This window comes from Procambarus clarkii, chromosome 71, assembly GCF_040958095.1.
Source record: "Procambarus clarkii isolate CNS0578487 chromosome 71, FALCON_Pclarkii_2.0, whole genome shotgun sequence".
In the NCBI taxonomy this organism is placed as follows: Eukaryota; Metazoa; Arthropoda; class Malacostraca; order Decapoda; family Cambaridae; genus Procambarus; species Procambarus clarkii.
This window is the reverse complement of record NC_091220.1, coordinates 10,865,188-10,883,579: the sequence shown is the minus strand read 5'-3', so window position 1 is coordinate 10,883,579 and position 18,392 is coordinate 10,865,188. Positions and strand designations below refer to the sequence as shown.

The 18,392-nt window shown below is 42.6% G+C and overlaps 1 protein-coding gene across 1 annotated transcript in view; it reads right to left on the bottom strand.

Annotated features, from left to right (window-relative positions):
* Nucleotides 1-2,190: 2,190 nt before the first annotated feature.
* LOC123745519 (uncharacterized) overlaps nt 2,191-18,392 on the bottom strand; it is a gene marked incomplete in the record, with an annotated part of 145,466 nt that continues 129,264 nt past the window's right edge. The window contains 3 exon segments of the mRNA XM_069311973.1: nt 2,191-10,734; nt 13,230-13,419; nt 16,869-16,980. Of these exon segments, the coding sequence (XP_069168074.1) occupies nt 10,604-10,734; nt 13,230-13,419; nt 16,869-16,980 (433 nt within the window).

Sequence of the window (18,392 nt, the reverse complement as noted above, 5' to 3'; positions counted from 1 at the left end):
TAAAAGGTGCTGGCCTAAACCTAGAAGGTACTGCTCCACACCTAGAAGTACTTCCCCCCACCTAGAAGTACTGCCCTACACCTAGAAGGTGCTGCCCCACACCTAGAAGGTACTGCCCTACACCTAGAAGGTACTGCCCCACACCTAGAAGTACTTCCCCCCACCTAGAAGTACTGCCCCACACCTAGAAGGTGCTGCCCCACACCTAGAAGGTACTGCCCCCACACCTAGAAGTGCTGTACCTCACCTAGAAGTGCTGCCCCACACCTAGAAGTGCTGCCCCACACCTAGAAGTGCTGTACCTCACCTAGAAGTGCTGCCCCACACCTAGAAGTACTGTACCTCACCTAGAAGTGCTGTATCACACCTAGAAGTGCTGTATCACACCTAGAAGTGCTGTATCACATCTAGAAGGTACTGCCCAACACCTAGAAGGTACTGCCCCACACCTAGAAGGTACTGCTCCACACCTAGAAGTGCTGTACCTCACCTAGAAGTGCTGCCCCACACCTAGAAGTACTGCCCCACACTTAGAAGTGCTGTACCTCTCCTAGAAGTACTGCCCCACACCTAGAAGTACTGTACCTCTCCTAGAAGTACTGCCCCACACCACACGCACTAGGGGATACAGGTGGAAATTGAGTGCCTAAATGAGCCATAAAGACATTAGAAATAATTTTTTAGTGTCAGAGTAGTTAATAAACGGAATACATTAGGCAGTGATGTGGTCGAGGCTGACTCCATACACAGTTGCAAATGTAGATATGATAGAGCTCAATAGGCTCAGGAACCTGTACACCAGTTGAGAGGCGGGACCAAAGAGTCAAAGCTCAACCCCTGCAAGCACAAATAGGTGAGTACACACACACACACACACACACACACTCGGTCCTCGGATGTACTCGGTCCTATCTTGTTTCTGATATATGTAAATGATCTCCCGGAGGGTATCGATTCATTTCTCTTAATGTTTGCGGACGATGCTAAAATTATGAGAAGGATTAAAACAGAAGAGGACTGTTTGAGGCTTCAAGAAGACCTAGACAAGCTGAAGGAATGGTCGAACAAATGGTTGTTAGAGTTTAACCCAACCAAATGTAATGTAATGAAGATAGGTGTAGGGAGCAGGAGGCCAGATACAAGGTATCGTCTGGGAGAGGAAATTCTTCAGGAGTCAGAGAAGGAAAAAGACTTGGGGGTTGATATCACGCCAGACCTGTCTCCTGCAGCACATATCAAGTGGATAACATCAGCGGCATATGCCAGGCTGGCCAACATACGAACGGCATTCAGAAACTTGTGTAAAGAATCATTCAGAACTTTGTATACCACATATGTCAGGCCAATCCTGGAGTATGCAGCCCCAGCATGGAGTCCATATCTAGTCAAGGATAAGACTAAACTGGAAAAGGTTCAAAGGTTTGCCACCAGACTAGTACCCGAGCTGAGAGGTATGAGCTACGAGGAGAGACTACGGGAATTAAACCTCACTTCGCTGGAAGACAGAAGAGTTAGGGGGGACATGATCACCACATTCAAGATTCTGAAGGGAATTGATAGGGTAAAGACAGTCTATTTAACACAAGGGGAACATGCACAAGGGGACACAGGTGGAAACTGAGTGCCCAAATGAGCCACAGAGATATTAGAAAGAACTTTTTTAGTGTCAGAGTGGTTGACAAATGGAATGCATTAGGGGGTGATGTGGTGGAGGCTGACTCCATACACAGTTTCAAGTGTAGATATGACAGAGCCCGATAGGCTCAGGAATCTGTACACCTGTTGATTGACGGTTGAGAGGCGGGACCAAAGAGCCAGAGCTCAACCCCTGCAAACACAACTAGGTGAGTACAACTAGGTGAGTACACACACACGCACACAGTGCTCCCCTCACCTCACGCAACTCTTAAATCACCTGAATCAGATTCTAATGACCAGTAATGCTAGCCGCAGCTCTCAAGTGCTTGCCATAAATCATTTTTAACTTTTTGTGGTTCCTTGATGCATTGGTCTCAAGGCCGAATTCTTGAATTCGGCCTTCAATAGAATTCTTGGGCACTTGAATTGGCACAGAAAACATTTATCAAGCACATGATGGCATCTCAAATATTGAGAGGTGGGGGAGGAGGGGGGTATTCTACTTGTGCAGGACTTAAGTTTGTTGTAGATGGCAGATAGTGAAACTAGTGATACAGAACAGTTTTATTATATAATAGGAATTTAAATGGATTTAAATTTCAATTCCTCAATCTCTATGAAATTTCAAGTATTATACATTAAAATTGCTTACCAATTACCATAAATACTTTAGCAAATTATGCATTTACAATGCTGCACAGTTATGCACTAATATAATGTTGGTAAATTGTGCAGAAAAGCAAATACAGTAATTTATAACAGCCAAGATTAATTCTATGTAGGAAGTGTTTCAATTAAGGCTAATTACCAGGGTATAATGTGATCCTCGCCAACTATTAAATTTCCAACTAGTTTAAAGTGTCTAGCTAAATTAGGCATATGACTCCAGAACCTGGACTAGCCAGTCTCACTCATGGGACCATGCAAGTGAGATAATTTTGCCTTTGTAGGGGGGGGCATACTACATAAATAAATGTCTATTTCAATTGGTATACAATAAAAAGGGATAAATATTCACAACTCTGAAAATATTTAATTTTAAAATTTGTACATTATGCTCTTTTTTTTCCATTTTGTAAAAATACTGTTATTTGTCTTACATTATTCAATTGCAGCCTTTAATTAAGAAAAAACATTCTTATTGAATATTGTTTTCAAGTATTTAAGAGTCAATTAGACTAAAGACTGGCCCATGAGTGTGTTAACATGGAGCACTGGATTTCTAAACGGAAGCAGTTTTACTCTTGATGACGGTCATCATCCACTTACATAAATTAGGTTGCAGTTTCTCAGGCTGTTATTCCGCTGGTGGTGTAACAAGATGTACAGTACTTCAATTCTGGTGGTAGTAGTTCCACAAGACTCGTATAGTTAAAGTGCTTTAGAAAATGTTTGAGCGTTCTGTTCCACACCTGCCAAGCTCTAGAAGTGCTGTATTGTAAATTGTGTTGATAGTTACATCAAGAATGATTAGCCCTTGCCAAGTATACTTATGGATATTGCCTTTTTCTGAATTGACATATAGATCATGAGTTTTAACCTCTCTTGGCTTTCAGTTCTCTAAAAGAATCAAGTCTTGGGTAAACAGTCAAGACCCTAGAGGTGACAAGCAAAGCTTATGATCTCTCATTTTCCAGTAACAGAGTAAGTAATTATCAAAAGAAGGCACCAAGCTGGGAAGGCTATGTAGCACCATCAAATGTGTGGGATATCCATAGGTTGCTAAATATCACTAAGAAAGCCAATATGAGAACAGAAACCCACAAGGCAAATGACATCAAATGTATCCAATTCACCAAGAATTCTATCAAGAGACAAGTGACCGCAAGGGACGGTCGGGAAGCAAGACGTGTAAGTGCCAAGATCACTATTAAAATGCATATACATAGTTTGGGTGAGTGCAATTACCAAAGTGTAGTTACAGGTCATAGTGTCCCGTCTCCCCAGCACTGTCATATAATGCTTTGTAATCACTGATGGCTTTGGCTTTCACCACCACCACCGTTTAACTTGTTCCATCTAGCACTCTGCAAAGGTGACCTTTGTTTTTTCAGCTATTTCATTTAGAACAAGATGACAGATTCTATCAAGTTGTAGGTTTAACAAATTCTTGTCACTTTTTATAAATTCCTGTTACTATTTTGTAAGCAGTTATCATATCACTTTTTTTCTTCTATCTTCTAGCTTTGGTATATTTAATGCCTCTAACCTTTCTTTGTAATTCTTATATTTAAGTTCTAGAACCCATTTAGTTGCATATCTGTGCACGTTTTATAGTTCAGAGATGTACGTCTTAAAATATGGGCACCATTCAACTGCAACATATTCCAACTTTAGTCTCACAAAGGTCATGAATAATTTAATATTTTGCCATCCATGTATTTAAAAGTGATTGTAAAGCTGGAAAGCGTAGCATGTGCTCCTCGCACAATGTTCTTTGTGGTCCTTGGGTGGCAGTTTTTTTTATTTTTTTATCGATGACTAACCCTAGATATCTTTTTTTTTTTTTAATCAGAATAAATTTATCTTGTTTAGTATCTTGTCATCATCAGTAAACATGTTCATATAATTCTGTATTCCTTCTAGTACATCATTTATATAATGAACATTACGGTGCAAGAACCTGCAGTATACTCACAGCTAGTAACACTCCAGTCAGATACATTGCCTCTGATTACTGCCCTCATTTTTGTCAGAACATTTTTCATCCATATCAGAAACCTTCCTGTCACCCCTCCAATATGCTCGTTTCCAGAACAACCTCTTATGTGGGACTCTGTTAAAAGCCTTTGTAGGGAGCCCCATTTGGCTCCCTGAAATTATCCAAACTGACATGTGTACTGTATGTTATTTTGGGGTCATCAGTCACAGGAGTCTTTGCCTACCGGGGACCACGAGACAGAACCTGGCCCCCCACTCTGGGGCCAGGCCATTGCACAGGGAACAATGGCCTATGAGCACTTTACATTTGAAGTACAGTATGTCATAATTGTCATCGACCGGAAAAGGCACCCAGAAAGATAGGCGAAACAAAACAGACCACAATCTGGTAAAAATTGTGACCTATGTCCAAAAAGAGCAAAAGAACTCACAGAAAGAAAACAAGCAACACTTCATCCAACTAGCACTCCTAGTTAGTGCTACCCCCCCCCCCATCTCTGAAGAGGGTAAGGGGGAGCTAGCAACCCCATGTCCCTTAGTTCTTGAACTGGTGTGCTGTTGGTCAGATCAGTCACTTCTGGCCTCAAGTTCCTGTTCTGGATTTTTGCCCTGTGTGGCTGTTCCTGTGTTTGGTGTGGTGGCCAGGTGTCTTAGTGCACAGGAGCCGCACGAGCCTAGGGGTGACCTTCCTTAGGTGCTCCGTGAGTACTAAAATTGTGTGTCAGGGTTATCTTCCCTGGGGCGTTCGGGAATAACTCCCCATTTAAGGACTTCGTTGCTTGAAGTTGTCTTTGCCCTTGGGGGTACGTCGGGGGTCTTAGGCTTTCCGTCTTGCCTCGGGTAGGGGAGTGTTATGGGCTGGGTGGGGACCACTGCAGCTGGCACAGACTGCTTTACTTCAACGCAGCAGCCGATGTTTTGCTCTGACTGCCAGTTTGTTTGTAGTGTGTGTCTTCAGGGGTTTTCTTTTTCTTTCCTGACATTTTTGCCTTTTGTGGATGGAGGTGGTCTGCCTAGCTTCTTATTAAGCTAGCATAGGTGGTGTTGGTGGTGGTCCTCTATTGCCCCCGAGGTCTCACCTCTGCTACAGGTACTAGTGGTCAGTTCCCCTGCTATCTGACAGAGTTCTTCTGGCTTACCTGGCCCCAATGCCTGGGCTTCCCGTAGGACTCATTCACCCTATAAGCCCTGGCAAACCCCCCGTGGGCTTGGTCGTACCATGGATACTTCTTCCAAGCCCACTCTCTCCTTATGCAAAGTTGAAGGTTGTCCGTCTCCCTTGCCTCAGGGAGACGATCATCCATACTGCCTCCGTCAAGTTGCCTGTTGGGTCGGGAACACCTACGACCCAGGACTTGTTCCCAGCTTGTACTTCAATTTCCTCATTCCTTGTCTGTTGATCTCAGGGATCAGGCAGTGGCTGTGTTGCATGCTCGATTCTCCTTAATGCAGAGCCAGGTTGGTTGCCCAGTTGGAGCTGCCTCGCTTGGGTTTTAGGGACCAGGATTTGGGGGCGTTGGTCGCTTCGACCTTGGTTCCTTCCGCACCCATGCTTCCTTACCAGGTGGGCATGGTTTGCCCTGCTCCTTTCCCCTGCTTCCAGCTCCCAATCGTCTGAGGGTTTCAGAGTCAGGGCAGAGTTTAGTTCGGGATGAGGCTCGGGTGGCTTCGGGGGCTGCACTTTCTGATTCGGGCGCTAAGATAGTTGAGCATGTTTTTCTACCGGGGCTTCTGAGTTGACCCAGCAGACTCCCTTCTTGGAAGCCTTTCCCTGGACTCCACCTTTTCTTCAGGGAAGGTGGGCGTGGATGAGATCTCTGTCCCGAGGCATTTGTTGAGGATTCCCAAGACTCGGGGAAGGGTGGGGGTTCCTTGGGGCTCCTTTTTGATCCTGCTTGGGTCCTAGTTCTATTTGAGCAAAGGTTGTTGAGCCTCTTTGTTGAGAGGCTGGTGGTCATGTCTCCCGGTCTTGTGTTCCTGGTGGGCAGTCTTGTCTTGTGTACGAGACTGTGCACAAGACAAGATTGCTGGCCTCTAGTCTTCTGTATATTATTACCTCACTCTTGTGTTCACAGACTGGTTATTCGGCTTGTTTTCAATATTTTCTTCTTCGTAACGCTGTTTTCGGTAATAATTTGGCTTGTTTTCAGTACTGGAACGTATTTCATTATTAGCACCCATTTTGTGCCTAGCGCCCTTGCCCCGTTTGCTCCTCCAGCTCCCTAGCTTACGGTACTCTGTCTCCCGTCTGTATTATGACAGTGTTGATTGTTGGGCACTTTTTATACTTAAATGAAATATTAATAATAATAAAAACCACTAATGTGTGTCTTATCCACAGGCAAATGCGGAAGGCAAAGCTCCCTTCCCCTTAGGTTCGTTTCTGGGTGCCCTTGGGTTCCTTGGATTCATCTATTCTGAAGTTTTCCTCTCGGCATATCCCTGCGATGGTTCAGGAGGCCTTTGGTACATACCTCCTGCTAGACCAGGTTTACGTGTCTCCGGTTTCGATTGAGTTCAGCTCCTCTTCTGCTCGGGTGCGTTCCGAGGTTCCAGTGTCTTCCTGGCTGGCAGCATGCCTCGACGACTGGTTGGTGTGGTCTCCCTGTTGGTCTGCTTGTCTTAGCCGGGGTTCTGGGTTTTTCCCAGCCTGCCAGATTCAGGTTCCTGGTAACTTGGCGGAAGTCCCAGTTGATTCTGTGCCGGGTTTGGCCTTGGCTGGTCCTAATGTGGGGGTTCTCGGACTGCATTCGTTTCTCTTCTGCGGTTTTGCTCAGGTTGCAGTCCCGCCTTCAGCTGTTTTTGAGGGGCACACAGGTCACTCTGCAGTTGCTCGTGCAGCTGTGCGGGTGCCTGAACTTTGTTCTGCTAGTTTTCTATTGGGCAGAGTTTGGCTTTGGAGGCTGTTCTGGTATCTTTAGAGCAGCCTCTTTCACCGCTCTCACATTTGCTGGATTCGTTCCCCGGTGTCCTTGTACTGGTTGCTGCATCACCAGCTTCCTCTTCGGGGTTTTAGGGGGTTTGGTCCCATGGTGTCTTTCTCTTCCCTCGCTTGGTGTGTCCGGATGCCTCGTGTCTCAGTCAAGGCTTTGTGACCAGTCCTCACTAGTCCGGCCTGGGGCATTGTCGACTCTCCTCGTGTTGGGCTCACAGCACGGTGTGCGAGTTGAGGTGGTGTGGCAGGTGCTGCGGCAGATTTGGCTTTCTTGGGGCTTGATGTTCTGGCTCCATTTGGACTGCTCCCCATTGGTTCCAATTTTCCACCAAGTGGGGGAGGGGGGTGTCTCTTCGTTCCGTGGCCTTTTAGGGCTGGTTGCTTTGGGTAGACGGAGTGGACAGTCATTGCCGATTCCCTCCTTTGGTATTTCCTGGACATACTGTTGCCCGAAGGTGAACCTTTTCGTGTCGGTCTGGTCTTGGCGTCTCCCATTGTACGTGGCAGTGTTCTCTGCCTGTGAGGCTCGCGGTGGATGCTGGTCGATACTTTTCGGCATGATTGGTCGAGGTGGGGATTCCTGTACTTCTTTTCCCCCTGGTCCGGCTGTTGCTCCGAGCTCTAGCTCAGCTGGAATCCTATCGGGAGAGTGTGTTTCTCATGGTTCTATGGTGGCCGGCCAAGCCTTGGTTTCAAGTGCTACATGCTCGATGTCCAAACCCAGGCATTTTTCCATGGCGCCGCCTGTTTCGGCAGGTCAGGCCGATGAGATACCTTGCTGGTTCGACATACCATCAGTTTTTCCGATGTGTGTGTATCGTTTCCTCATTTGTATGAGATTCAGGTGGCTTCTTTGATGGTGTCTCACCTGTGGTCTTCTTCACTGCATTGTATGAAGTTGCTTTAAAACTTTCCTTTTTAAAAGGAAAGTTTTCAGAAGCAGCATCCTACTGCCAAGCTGGAATTTTTTGAAACATTTCATCTTGAATTTTTGAATTTTTTGAAACATTCCATTCACCAAAATGGTGAATGGTACTTTTATTTTCCACGGAGTGTGGATGACAATTTATATGACGTGAGTCAGTAATTCCTCTGACGTGGGTTAGTAATTCTTCTGTGCTTCAGTAGTAGTCAGGGAAAGTAAAAACTTCCATTATGCAGCAGGATGTTACTTCTAGAAACTTTCCTTTTTAAGACTACTCATAGCACAGTCGATAGTGCGTCGGCCTCACACGCGTGGGGTCCATGGTTTGAGGCCCATACAGCCCAGGTGAATGGAATCTTTCCAATCAAATTCTTTAAAATACTTGCTAAGTTCCCCTATAATGTTCTCTCCTGAAATAAAGCATTTCAACTGCTTTTTCCTCATTCTTTTCTAGATTATAACGCACTGCATATTTTGCTTCCAGAAGGATATGGTCATTTTTACTCAAGGAAGAAAGGTATTGAATATCAAATATCTCTTCTTTCCTGGTGAATATCAAATCTAGCATCAATGGAACATCCCCTTCCTTCATTCTTGTGGCTTGTTTAGCACGTTAGTACATAAATGTCTTTAAGATGAGGTTCACAAATCTGCCACTCCAAATGTCATTCATTCTTGCTTCATAGGCGTCCCAGTCTATTGATTTCATTTTGAAGTCACCAAGAAGCAACAATCATGATTTATCTTTCTCTGCTCTTACTGCAATCTCTCTTATTATCATTATGTGGCCCTCTCGTTTGTCATCCAGCTCCTCTGTCCATGAGTTGCTTGCTGGTGGACTGTAGGCATTCATAATTATCATCCTCATTACAAATCTTAAGAGCCATTATGTCCACTTCTTGTGGGTTATCAATTATTAATTCTCTTACCTTCAGGTGTTCTTTCACCAGCACAGTATATTCTCTTTTTGTTTCTTGTAATTGTCTTCCCCCTTATGATATAGTTGAATATGTGTCTCCTATCTCCCATATCTACTTTCATTACTTTGCACTTACAGTATTTGGATTGAATTCCAGCAGTTCACCTTGAATTTGCCCACTCATGCAGTTTAAGTTCTTGCAGTACCCTACAATCCTCTTCAGTTCTTTCTCTCATTAACTTGCCCAAGACTACTTGCTCAGTAGGCTGTCATATAACGCTTTGAAACTACAGACGGTTGTGGCCCCTAACCATTTGTTTGCAAAATGAGAACTTTCTAATATATTTTTGGGGCCCCCTTTGTTTCCTTAGCTTGAATCTATGACTATGACTCTTTTTGAAGTTGCAGGTTTGAAGAAGTCCTCTTTGTCAATTTTGTCAAATCCTGTTACTATTTTGTATGTAGTGATCACATTACCTCTTGTGTCTTTTAGTTTTGCCATATTTAACATCTCTAGTCTCTGCTTCCAAAGTACTGTATAGAAAATGACTACTATTATCCCTTCCCCCCTAATAAAATTTACTTTGATCTTTGCCTCAGGTAGTTTTGGGAAGATGTCTTGAAGTTGGCATCTGAAGGCTGCTGACTTATGAAATATTGTGTCACAGCTTTAGATAAGGGGTCGGCAGCCTTCAAGTATACCATCATGCAGCTTGTCCTCGCATACAAAGATCCAAGTTCGTTAAACCAGCTGCCAAACCCCGTTTATGAATGCAATGCAGTTTACAAACAACTCACAATGGCTGACATTCAAACACTTCCGAAACAAGTGCTTCGCTCACATCCTCCGTTTGAACCACAATTCTTTAAATGCTTTAACCACATACATCAAATACAAATAATCACTATTAGAACCTAAACACCTAATCTAACCTATGCCTAGCTATACATAGAATTTTTATGTCTTAATAATATTAATTTATATAGGATAACAAACCAATTTTTAATACACATTACAGTATGTTAAACTTGATGAATGCGTCTAGGGAGGACAGTCACTGCCTTATACAGCCTAGTATGAGGACAGGTTGCATCATGACATCTTCCCTAAATTATCTGAGGCAAAAGCAAAATTCGAGTGGGAACAATAGCCATTTCCTATATTTTGGAGACTACCCAGGAACAAAAATTTTTACATTATGTAATTACAGTGAATGATGGGCTTCCCTTTGTAATCCAGTCATAGAATCTCTTATATTAACTCCTCTCCCTAGGGGTATTTTAGATTTCTTGGAGGCTGTATGTGGAGCTCTGTGGCATGTGTGTAGTGGAATCTTGATGGTGTCTGCATTGAGCTGCCATTTGTTTAAGTCGCTGGCACTTAAAAGTATGCATAGGTGCTTGAAAGCCTCTTGAATGACTGCACCTGCTCCATTCCATTATGTAGGAAATATGGAGTTAGGTTGGTAAGACTAGATAGCAGGTTTGGTAGTAATACTGTCAGGCAGTTATGTTGGGTGCACCTTCAGAGTGTGACCTGATAATACTGCGAAGGAGGTCTGGTACAAGGACCCGATGGGCTGGTCTGGCCACAACACGACCAGTGTTTCTGTCCAGGGTGTCCAGTATGGTTGTGGCCACATCCTTGGTATCCTCCTAGAAAAAACACTTAATTAGACTAGTGGAATGAGAAGATGTTTAATAAGGTGTGCACTGAATGACAGCTACTGGGAAATTGACTCATCCATTATGTGTGTGTTTACATTTGAGTGCTGAGCTACTGCTCAGTACCTCAGTACTAACAACAGTATTTGAGAGCAAACACAGTGTTTGAGTGCTGAATTGCTTGAGTACTGAGGTTCCTCTGTACCTATATTAGCAAAGAAGGGGGCGATATGAGTGTGGAGAGGAAGGAGAGAGGGAGGACATTTGGGGTTATCTTGAGATGATTTCGGTGCTTTTTAGTGTCCCTGCGGCCCGGTCCTCGACCAGGCCTCCACCCCCAGGAAGCAGCCCGTGACAGCTGACTAACACCCAAGTACCTATTTACTGCTAAGTAACAGGGGCATAGGGTGAAAAAAACTCTGCCCATTGTTTCTTGCCGGCGCCCGGGATCGAACCCGGGACCACAGGATCACAAGTCCAGTGTGCTGTCCACTCGGCCGACTGGCTCCCTGGAGGGAGAGTGAGATGGGAAAGAGATGATGAAAAGGGGGGGAGGGGGGTGTTGGAGGAGTGGGGAAGGAAGTGGGAGGGAGATTTGGGCACAGAGGGGCAACCCCCCCAATATAATATTTATTATATTATATATATATATATATATATATATATATATATATATATATATATATATATATATATATATATATATATATATATATATAAATGTGAATGACAGTGTCAGACCATGGAGGAAAATTGAAACAGGAATTTCCTAAAGTACTTTCGTATATTAATACATCTTCAGAAGGAGTGGTTTTACAGGTCGAGTACTGGACATAAATAGGCAGGAGAGAATGGTGGAGTGAGGTGAGGTGCAATAAGTGGACACAAATATGAGCCGCACAAAACTGCAGAGGGCCTATTGGCCCATCCGATGCAATGCCCATTCATAACCACACACAGGGATAATCATAGAATAAGATAGTAAATATTTACAATGAATTAGTGAGACAAATGTGTTCCAATGATCCTACTCAAATCGCCCTTTAATTGATCTATTAAAAATGGATCTAAGTTATATAAACCACTGCTAATTTTCAAATTACTTTCTTTTGTGATCTGTATCAAAGCGTTCTGTTATAGGTGCTTTTACAATTCATTATTGAAGAAGCCATCTCCCAATCAATTTGGTGAGCATCTTCTGACAAATGAACGAACAAAGCATTAGACAATTGGCCATGTCTTACAGAGTATATATATATATCAATTTGGTGAGTATCTTCTGACAAATGAACGAACAAAGCATTAGACAATTGGCCATGTCTTACAGAGTATGTATATATATATCAATTTGGTGAGTATCTTGTGACAAATGAACGAACAAAGCATTAGACAATTGGCCATGTCTTATAGAGTATATATATACTCTGTAAGACATGGCCAATTGTGTGTGTGTGCCAAGCTTCCAATGAAAAGAGTGGGCAGTCTGCCAACCAGGACAACTCTGGAACCTTGTAACGAACCCAGTACGGACACGAAGATCCATACACGAAGGAATGTGGATCCATCACGAATGCATAATCTAGGTCACGCAGGAGGTAAGCCGCAAAGGCTTCCCGCACCACATGAGAAGGGATGCAGGAAGCTGAAAACCACCGGAAGGACAGGCCCCAAGGAACCCACAGGATCATGGAACCGAACCTGGGGAGGGGTAGACGCTAAGTCCAATTTGTATGAGGAGGAAACATAAGAGAACCCCTCTCCATGTAACACTAAGCCCTGCCCCGAGGGAACAAAAACCCAGGCAGGGTCCAACAGGCCCCAAGGCATCCAAGTCGACCCCTCCCTCTCCCCAGGAACCGCACCACTAGGTTCCAGGGCCGAGCCGTCCTCCAAAACCCCCGCTTCTAAAGAAAAAGCAGAAGCAGCTGAAAAGGCAGGAATGAAGGGAGCCCACTGGTCAGACCCAGATGCCACGGCTCGAGGCTCGAATGCCTCCCCCCCCCCCCTCGGAAGGGGACTTCTCCGAGACCGCCCGAGTCTCAACACCAATGAGACTCTGCCCCGACTCCGAAACCCTCAGACGTTTCGGAGCCGGAAGCAAGGGGGGAAGAACCAAACGAACCACAGAAGGGGAAGGACAAGGATATATATATATATATATATATATATATATATATATATATATATATATATATATATATATATATATATATATATATATATATATATATATATATATATATATATATATGTATGTATATATATATGTATATATATATATATATATATATATTTATATATAGATGAATGGATGGGTAGATGGGAGACAGACAGACCTGGGTAATGCCTGGAACCTTCACCCCCCCCCCCACTCCAGTATAAATGTAAGTGCTGACCTGTCTAATTATTATTAACAGTTAAGGAAAATGTAACTGGAAATGTGTTTGTATTAATTACAGTAACTAGAAATGAGAAAAATAGCCAACCTGGCATGGTGGCCCCACATGCACAGGAGGCAGTCTTATCGCCACCACTGGAACAGAAGGTGCAGCAGTGGAAGACACCAGTGTGCCGTCGACCAGTCATGGCTTGGCTGGCATCCCTGATACTGTCCCCACCGCTAGTGCTGCTCGTGCCTGCAGCTGCTGATGTAATTGTTAGTTCCAGAGGACTTCCCTATGGAAAAAAATTCCTTTTAATTTGTGTCTCGACAGTAATATAGTTAGTATGTGTGGAATTTCCTTTTTTCCTATCTATGTTTTTGTATGGGTGAATAAAGTACGTAAAGCATCATACTAGATACATCAACATCAGCAACACTAATTGCTACAACTAATAGTGCACATTACTATCTATGCTCAGTAAACTGTGTCATGTTTCCCAAATAAATGAGTCATGTATATCTTGAGGAAATTAATAGAAGCAGTAATCAAATTAGATAGGTCTGCTAATTAATAGTATATCCATGCTACTGGATGGCATGGATCTGCTAATCCTACTAATGGCAGGACTGGAAAAGCATACACTTTACAGGTACTGTAATTAGGAATTATAATTCCCAAAATGAGTGTGTGAAGGAAAATCTTTCATTAAATGTAATGAAATGAAATTTCTGGGCGAGCTCCGGTGGCTCCCTGAAGCTACCATCTCCAATGTAGGTGTCATCAGTTGTGGAGTTTTCTGCCTACCAGGGACCCAGAGCCAGAACCTGGCCCCCTCACAGAGGCAAGAGAGCCGTGGCATTTATATTTACCTGAAGTTACCTGAGGGCCACTAATACTAGTGGTTTCAATAAGGACAGGAAGCTGGTGGCTTGTCAAATGTCCCCCCATTTGCCCTGATTATATTTTCCAGCTGTATTTTGAAACCCAATGCAGAGTTTTGACGTTTACGGCTTTGGTGGGTAGACAGTTTCATAGACAGTTTCTATGGGTGAAAAAACATCTCCTGTTTTCTGTCCTACATTGTGGTTTGTAATATAAGAAACCTACATATAATGTATTAAGTTATTCATTTATGCCACCAATGAGAGAAAGAAATTCAGAAAGTCAGCAAGTCAAAACAAACCACAGCTGGCCGCCTCCAAGACTCAAAAATGGCCATAGAATTCCCCAAATTATGTAAATAAATGATGAAAAATGTTATAAAACTCGCCCGCTCGTTCACTCCACACACCCTTTGTTTGGGAGGATGAGGGGGGGGGGGGGAAGCAGGCTATGGCTCTCAGGCCTCTCCACTGAGGTTTAGTAATGCTGGTGCTGCCACTGTTGCTCTGGCTCCAGTGTTTTTTCTTGGGTTTTCTACTGCCTTGATGGTTGTTCCTTGCACGTTTGTGTGTGGGGCCAGGAATTTAGTACACTAGGAGCTGTGTGTGTATTCAGGGTACACCTCCCTGGGTATTCCCTAGTATTTCCTTTTCCCTGGTATTTGTCTTGGCTGGTGGGGTGCACTGGGTTTCACAGGAACTACACATCAATGTGCTGAGGTAAGTTTCCCCAGCAGTCATACTTAAACAGGGACAAATTCATTTCTAGGCTAGTTTTCCACTAATTTCCCTTTCTCTATTCTCTTCTTGATTATAACACATGGCATATTTTATTTCCAAAATGACATGGTCACTCTTGCCCAATGGAGGAAGGTTAGGTTAGGTACTGATTATCAAAAATAGCTTTTTCTTTCCTGGCACAAACAAAATTCAGCAATGATAGTGCATCCCCTTCTCTAATTGTCATAACTTCTTTAATATATTAATATATGAAAGACTTCAAGATGAGGTTTATGAGTTGGCTAGTCCAGATGTTCTCTGTCCTTGCTTTGTATATAATATATTATTAAATATGACCGAAAAAGTAAGATTAATAATTCTAACACGAATTTTCTCAATATTTCTTATGGTTCTATAATGCAGGTATGTTGACGACATTTTTACACAGGTACCTGATGTCAGACATCTGCAGGAGCTGAAGGAGGCATTTGAGCAGAATTCTGTGTTGCGTTTCACTTACGAGATAGAGAAGGATGGGAAGCTGCCCTTTCTAGATGTAACAGTCATGGAAAGGAGCGGAGGTTTCCACACTGCAGTCTACACTAAGGAAACAAACATAGGAATGTGCCTCAATGCCAACAGTGACTGCCCAGACAGGTACAAGAGGAGTGTCGTTAACGCTTATGTCGACCGTGCTCTCAGTCACAGCTCAGGATGGAAGCAAGTCGATGAAGAACTCTGTAGGGTAAGGCAGGTCCTAGTCAACAACAGCTTCTCCAATGGTTTTGTTGAAGACATCATAAGAAGGAAGGTGAAACGCCATGCAACCTCTGAAGAGACAACTAACACAACACCTGTACCCCCTATTAGACTATTTTACAGGAACTTCTTTTCCACAGCTCATAAAACGGAGGAAAGGGTCCTGAAAGATATTGTTAATAGAAACGTTATCCCTACAGACAAAAATCAGAAGATACAATTGGCGATTTACTATAAAACCAAGAAAACGGCCAATCTACTCATGAGAAACTCTCCAGACACAAAGCAGAACGCTTTAAAAGAGACCAATGTCGTCTATGCCTTCAAATGCCCACTTGGGGACTGTAAGCCCCAAAGAATTCAGTATATAGGCAAGACAACAACATCTCTTTCCAGGTGATTAACGATGCATAAGCAACAGGGCTCCATTAAGGAACATATAATCTCTTCCCACAACCAGACCATCACCAGAGAAGTCTTAACAAAAAACACGGAAATCATCGATAGATACAGCGATAGCAGGCAGCTTGATATCTGCGAGGCACAACACATTAAGAAGTCGACACCAGCAATCAACAGCCAATTAATGCACAACTATATTCTACTCACTTCAAGACTCCGCACCAATATAGAAGCATCAAGAAATATGGGCCAATAGGCCCTTTGCAGTTACTTCCATTCTTTCCTTTAACTTACAAAATACTATACCCATTGTTTCGTGTTCTGTCTTGTGTTGAAAGTTTGTTTTCACCTCATCCAAAACTGTTGTAACATATCACCTCACCCAAATGCAGGTATAAAATCAAAGCTGTTTAAACTCTAGTGTTTGCAGGTTATAGTTGTGTGTGTAAACTAAAGTTTTTGAAAATGTAATAAGTTATTACGAAACGCGTTCAAGTGTCGCGTCAGACTAGAAATAAAAATTAATTTTGGAGAATTGATTTTTCAATTGCCATCAACAGTGAAAAGAACCATAAGAAATATTGATAAAATTCGTGTTAGAATTATTAATCTTACTTTCTCGGTCATATTTAATAATATATGTCTACAGGAAAGACTGCTACCAAAATATATTAATATATATATATATATATATATATATATTTATATATATATATATATATATATATATATATATATATATATATATATATATATATATGTATGTATGTATGTATGTATGTATGTATGTAAAAGAAAAAGAAAAAAAAAAAAGGAGAGAGAGAGAGAGCGAGAGAGAGCGAGAGCGAGAGAGAGAGAGAGAGAGAGAGAGAGAGAGAGAGAGAGAGAGAGAGAGAGAGGGGGGGGGGGGGGAGGGAGGGAGGGAGGGGGGGAGGGAGTCACCAGGAGGAGGCTGGTGACTTCTGAGATGGAGACTGACCTGTACATGAACACCTTGAATGGTAACATGCAACACTGCTGCTGCCGGCACTGGAGCAATAAATATGACTTCGTACGACCCGTCCTCACGATCTCTAACTGAGCAACCACACCTGCAAAAATAATTATAATTTTGGCTAAATTTATACATAAACTTAAAATGCATTAAAAATATTCTATAAAGTATTGTACAGTACTTACAAAGTAACACTGATTTTTTTAAATTAATTGCATTTGATTTGTTTTACGACCTTATGTTATGAATACAAAATTATGCACATTATAATACAATACAGTACTGATTAAGGACATTTCTAAGGAAGCATTATACAATTAAATACTTGTTGAAAAAAAAGTTACAAGATGATTAATCACATAGTTTCCAAACCAGGGGAGCCAGTGGTTCCCCTGGTTGATCAGTCCAGCAACCAGGAGGTCTGGTCGAGGACCTGGCCGTGTACACGTTGAGTCCGAAATCATCGCAAGGTAATGCAGGGTAAGGTTAACCAATTGTAGCTCGTAAATGCTATCCTGAAGATTAGTGCACATTTTGACTGGTGCTCGTAAATACTTTCAAATAGAGGCATTTAAACAGTTGTCACATGAAGTATAGTTATACCAGCCCGATCCACCGGTTTTGGTAGTACTTATATTAATGATGAGGATCATAGTACTGTATTGAATATATACCGACATACAACAAAATTAGAAAGTACAAGTTACCACTACTGAGTTCGACAAACCGGAAAACTATTTTCTACTTATGAGGCCTAAAATAGTATACAGTATATGTGTGCTATACTAGGCCTTGGAATATTTAAGTTTGTTTTTAGCTTTATTTTTTCCAACTGTAAAGTAAATAGTACAAAGTCTACTATTTAATTGCTTAGAATCTTTGTACTATGGTGCACATAGTTACAAAAACTACTATCTAAACAGGAGAATGGGTAGAATTACACCCAACTAAGGTCGACATAAAACAAGCCAGGCTTGGGAAGTACAAGAACTCTTGGAAACAACTAAAGTATAGATAACCAGGTCTTTGATGGCTTATTGCTTGACAGCTAAATATTGCAACTGTGTGGATACAACCACCATGGAGAGTGGGACATGCTAAAACCATAAAGACATTCCACCCACCGGCAAGAGGAAGGTGTGCCAGTGAAGCAGTTTTCTTTGTATGGACACCAAAAGGTTGGAAGATAAGAAGTGTACCACTATGTGGTGCCACGACTACCAAGTGCAGCACCGGGGGCGCCGGTAATTACCTAAGTAATTACGTAAGTGTAGTTAAAGGATTAGAGCTATGCTCATGGCGTCCCGTCTCCTCAGCACTCTGTCATATAACGCTTTGAAATTACTTACAGTTTTGGCCTCCACCACCTTCTCACCTAACTTGTTCCAACCGTCTACCACTCTGTTTATAAAAATGAATTTTTTTATATTTCTCTGGCAGCTTTGTTTTGTTAGTTTGCCTGTTAGACCTGCCTGCTGGGAGCAGGCAGGTCTTGGAAAGTTTGTAATG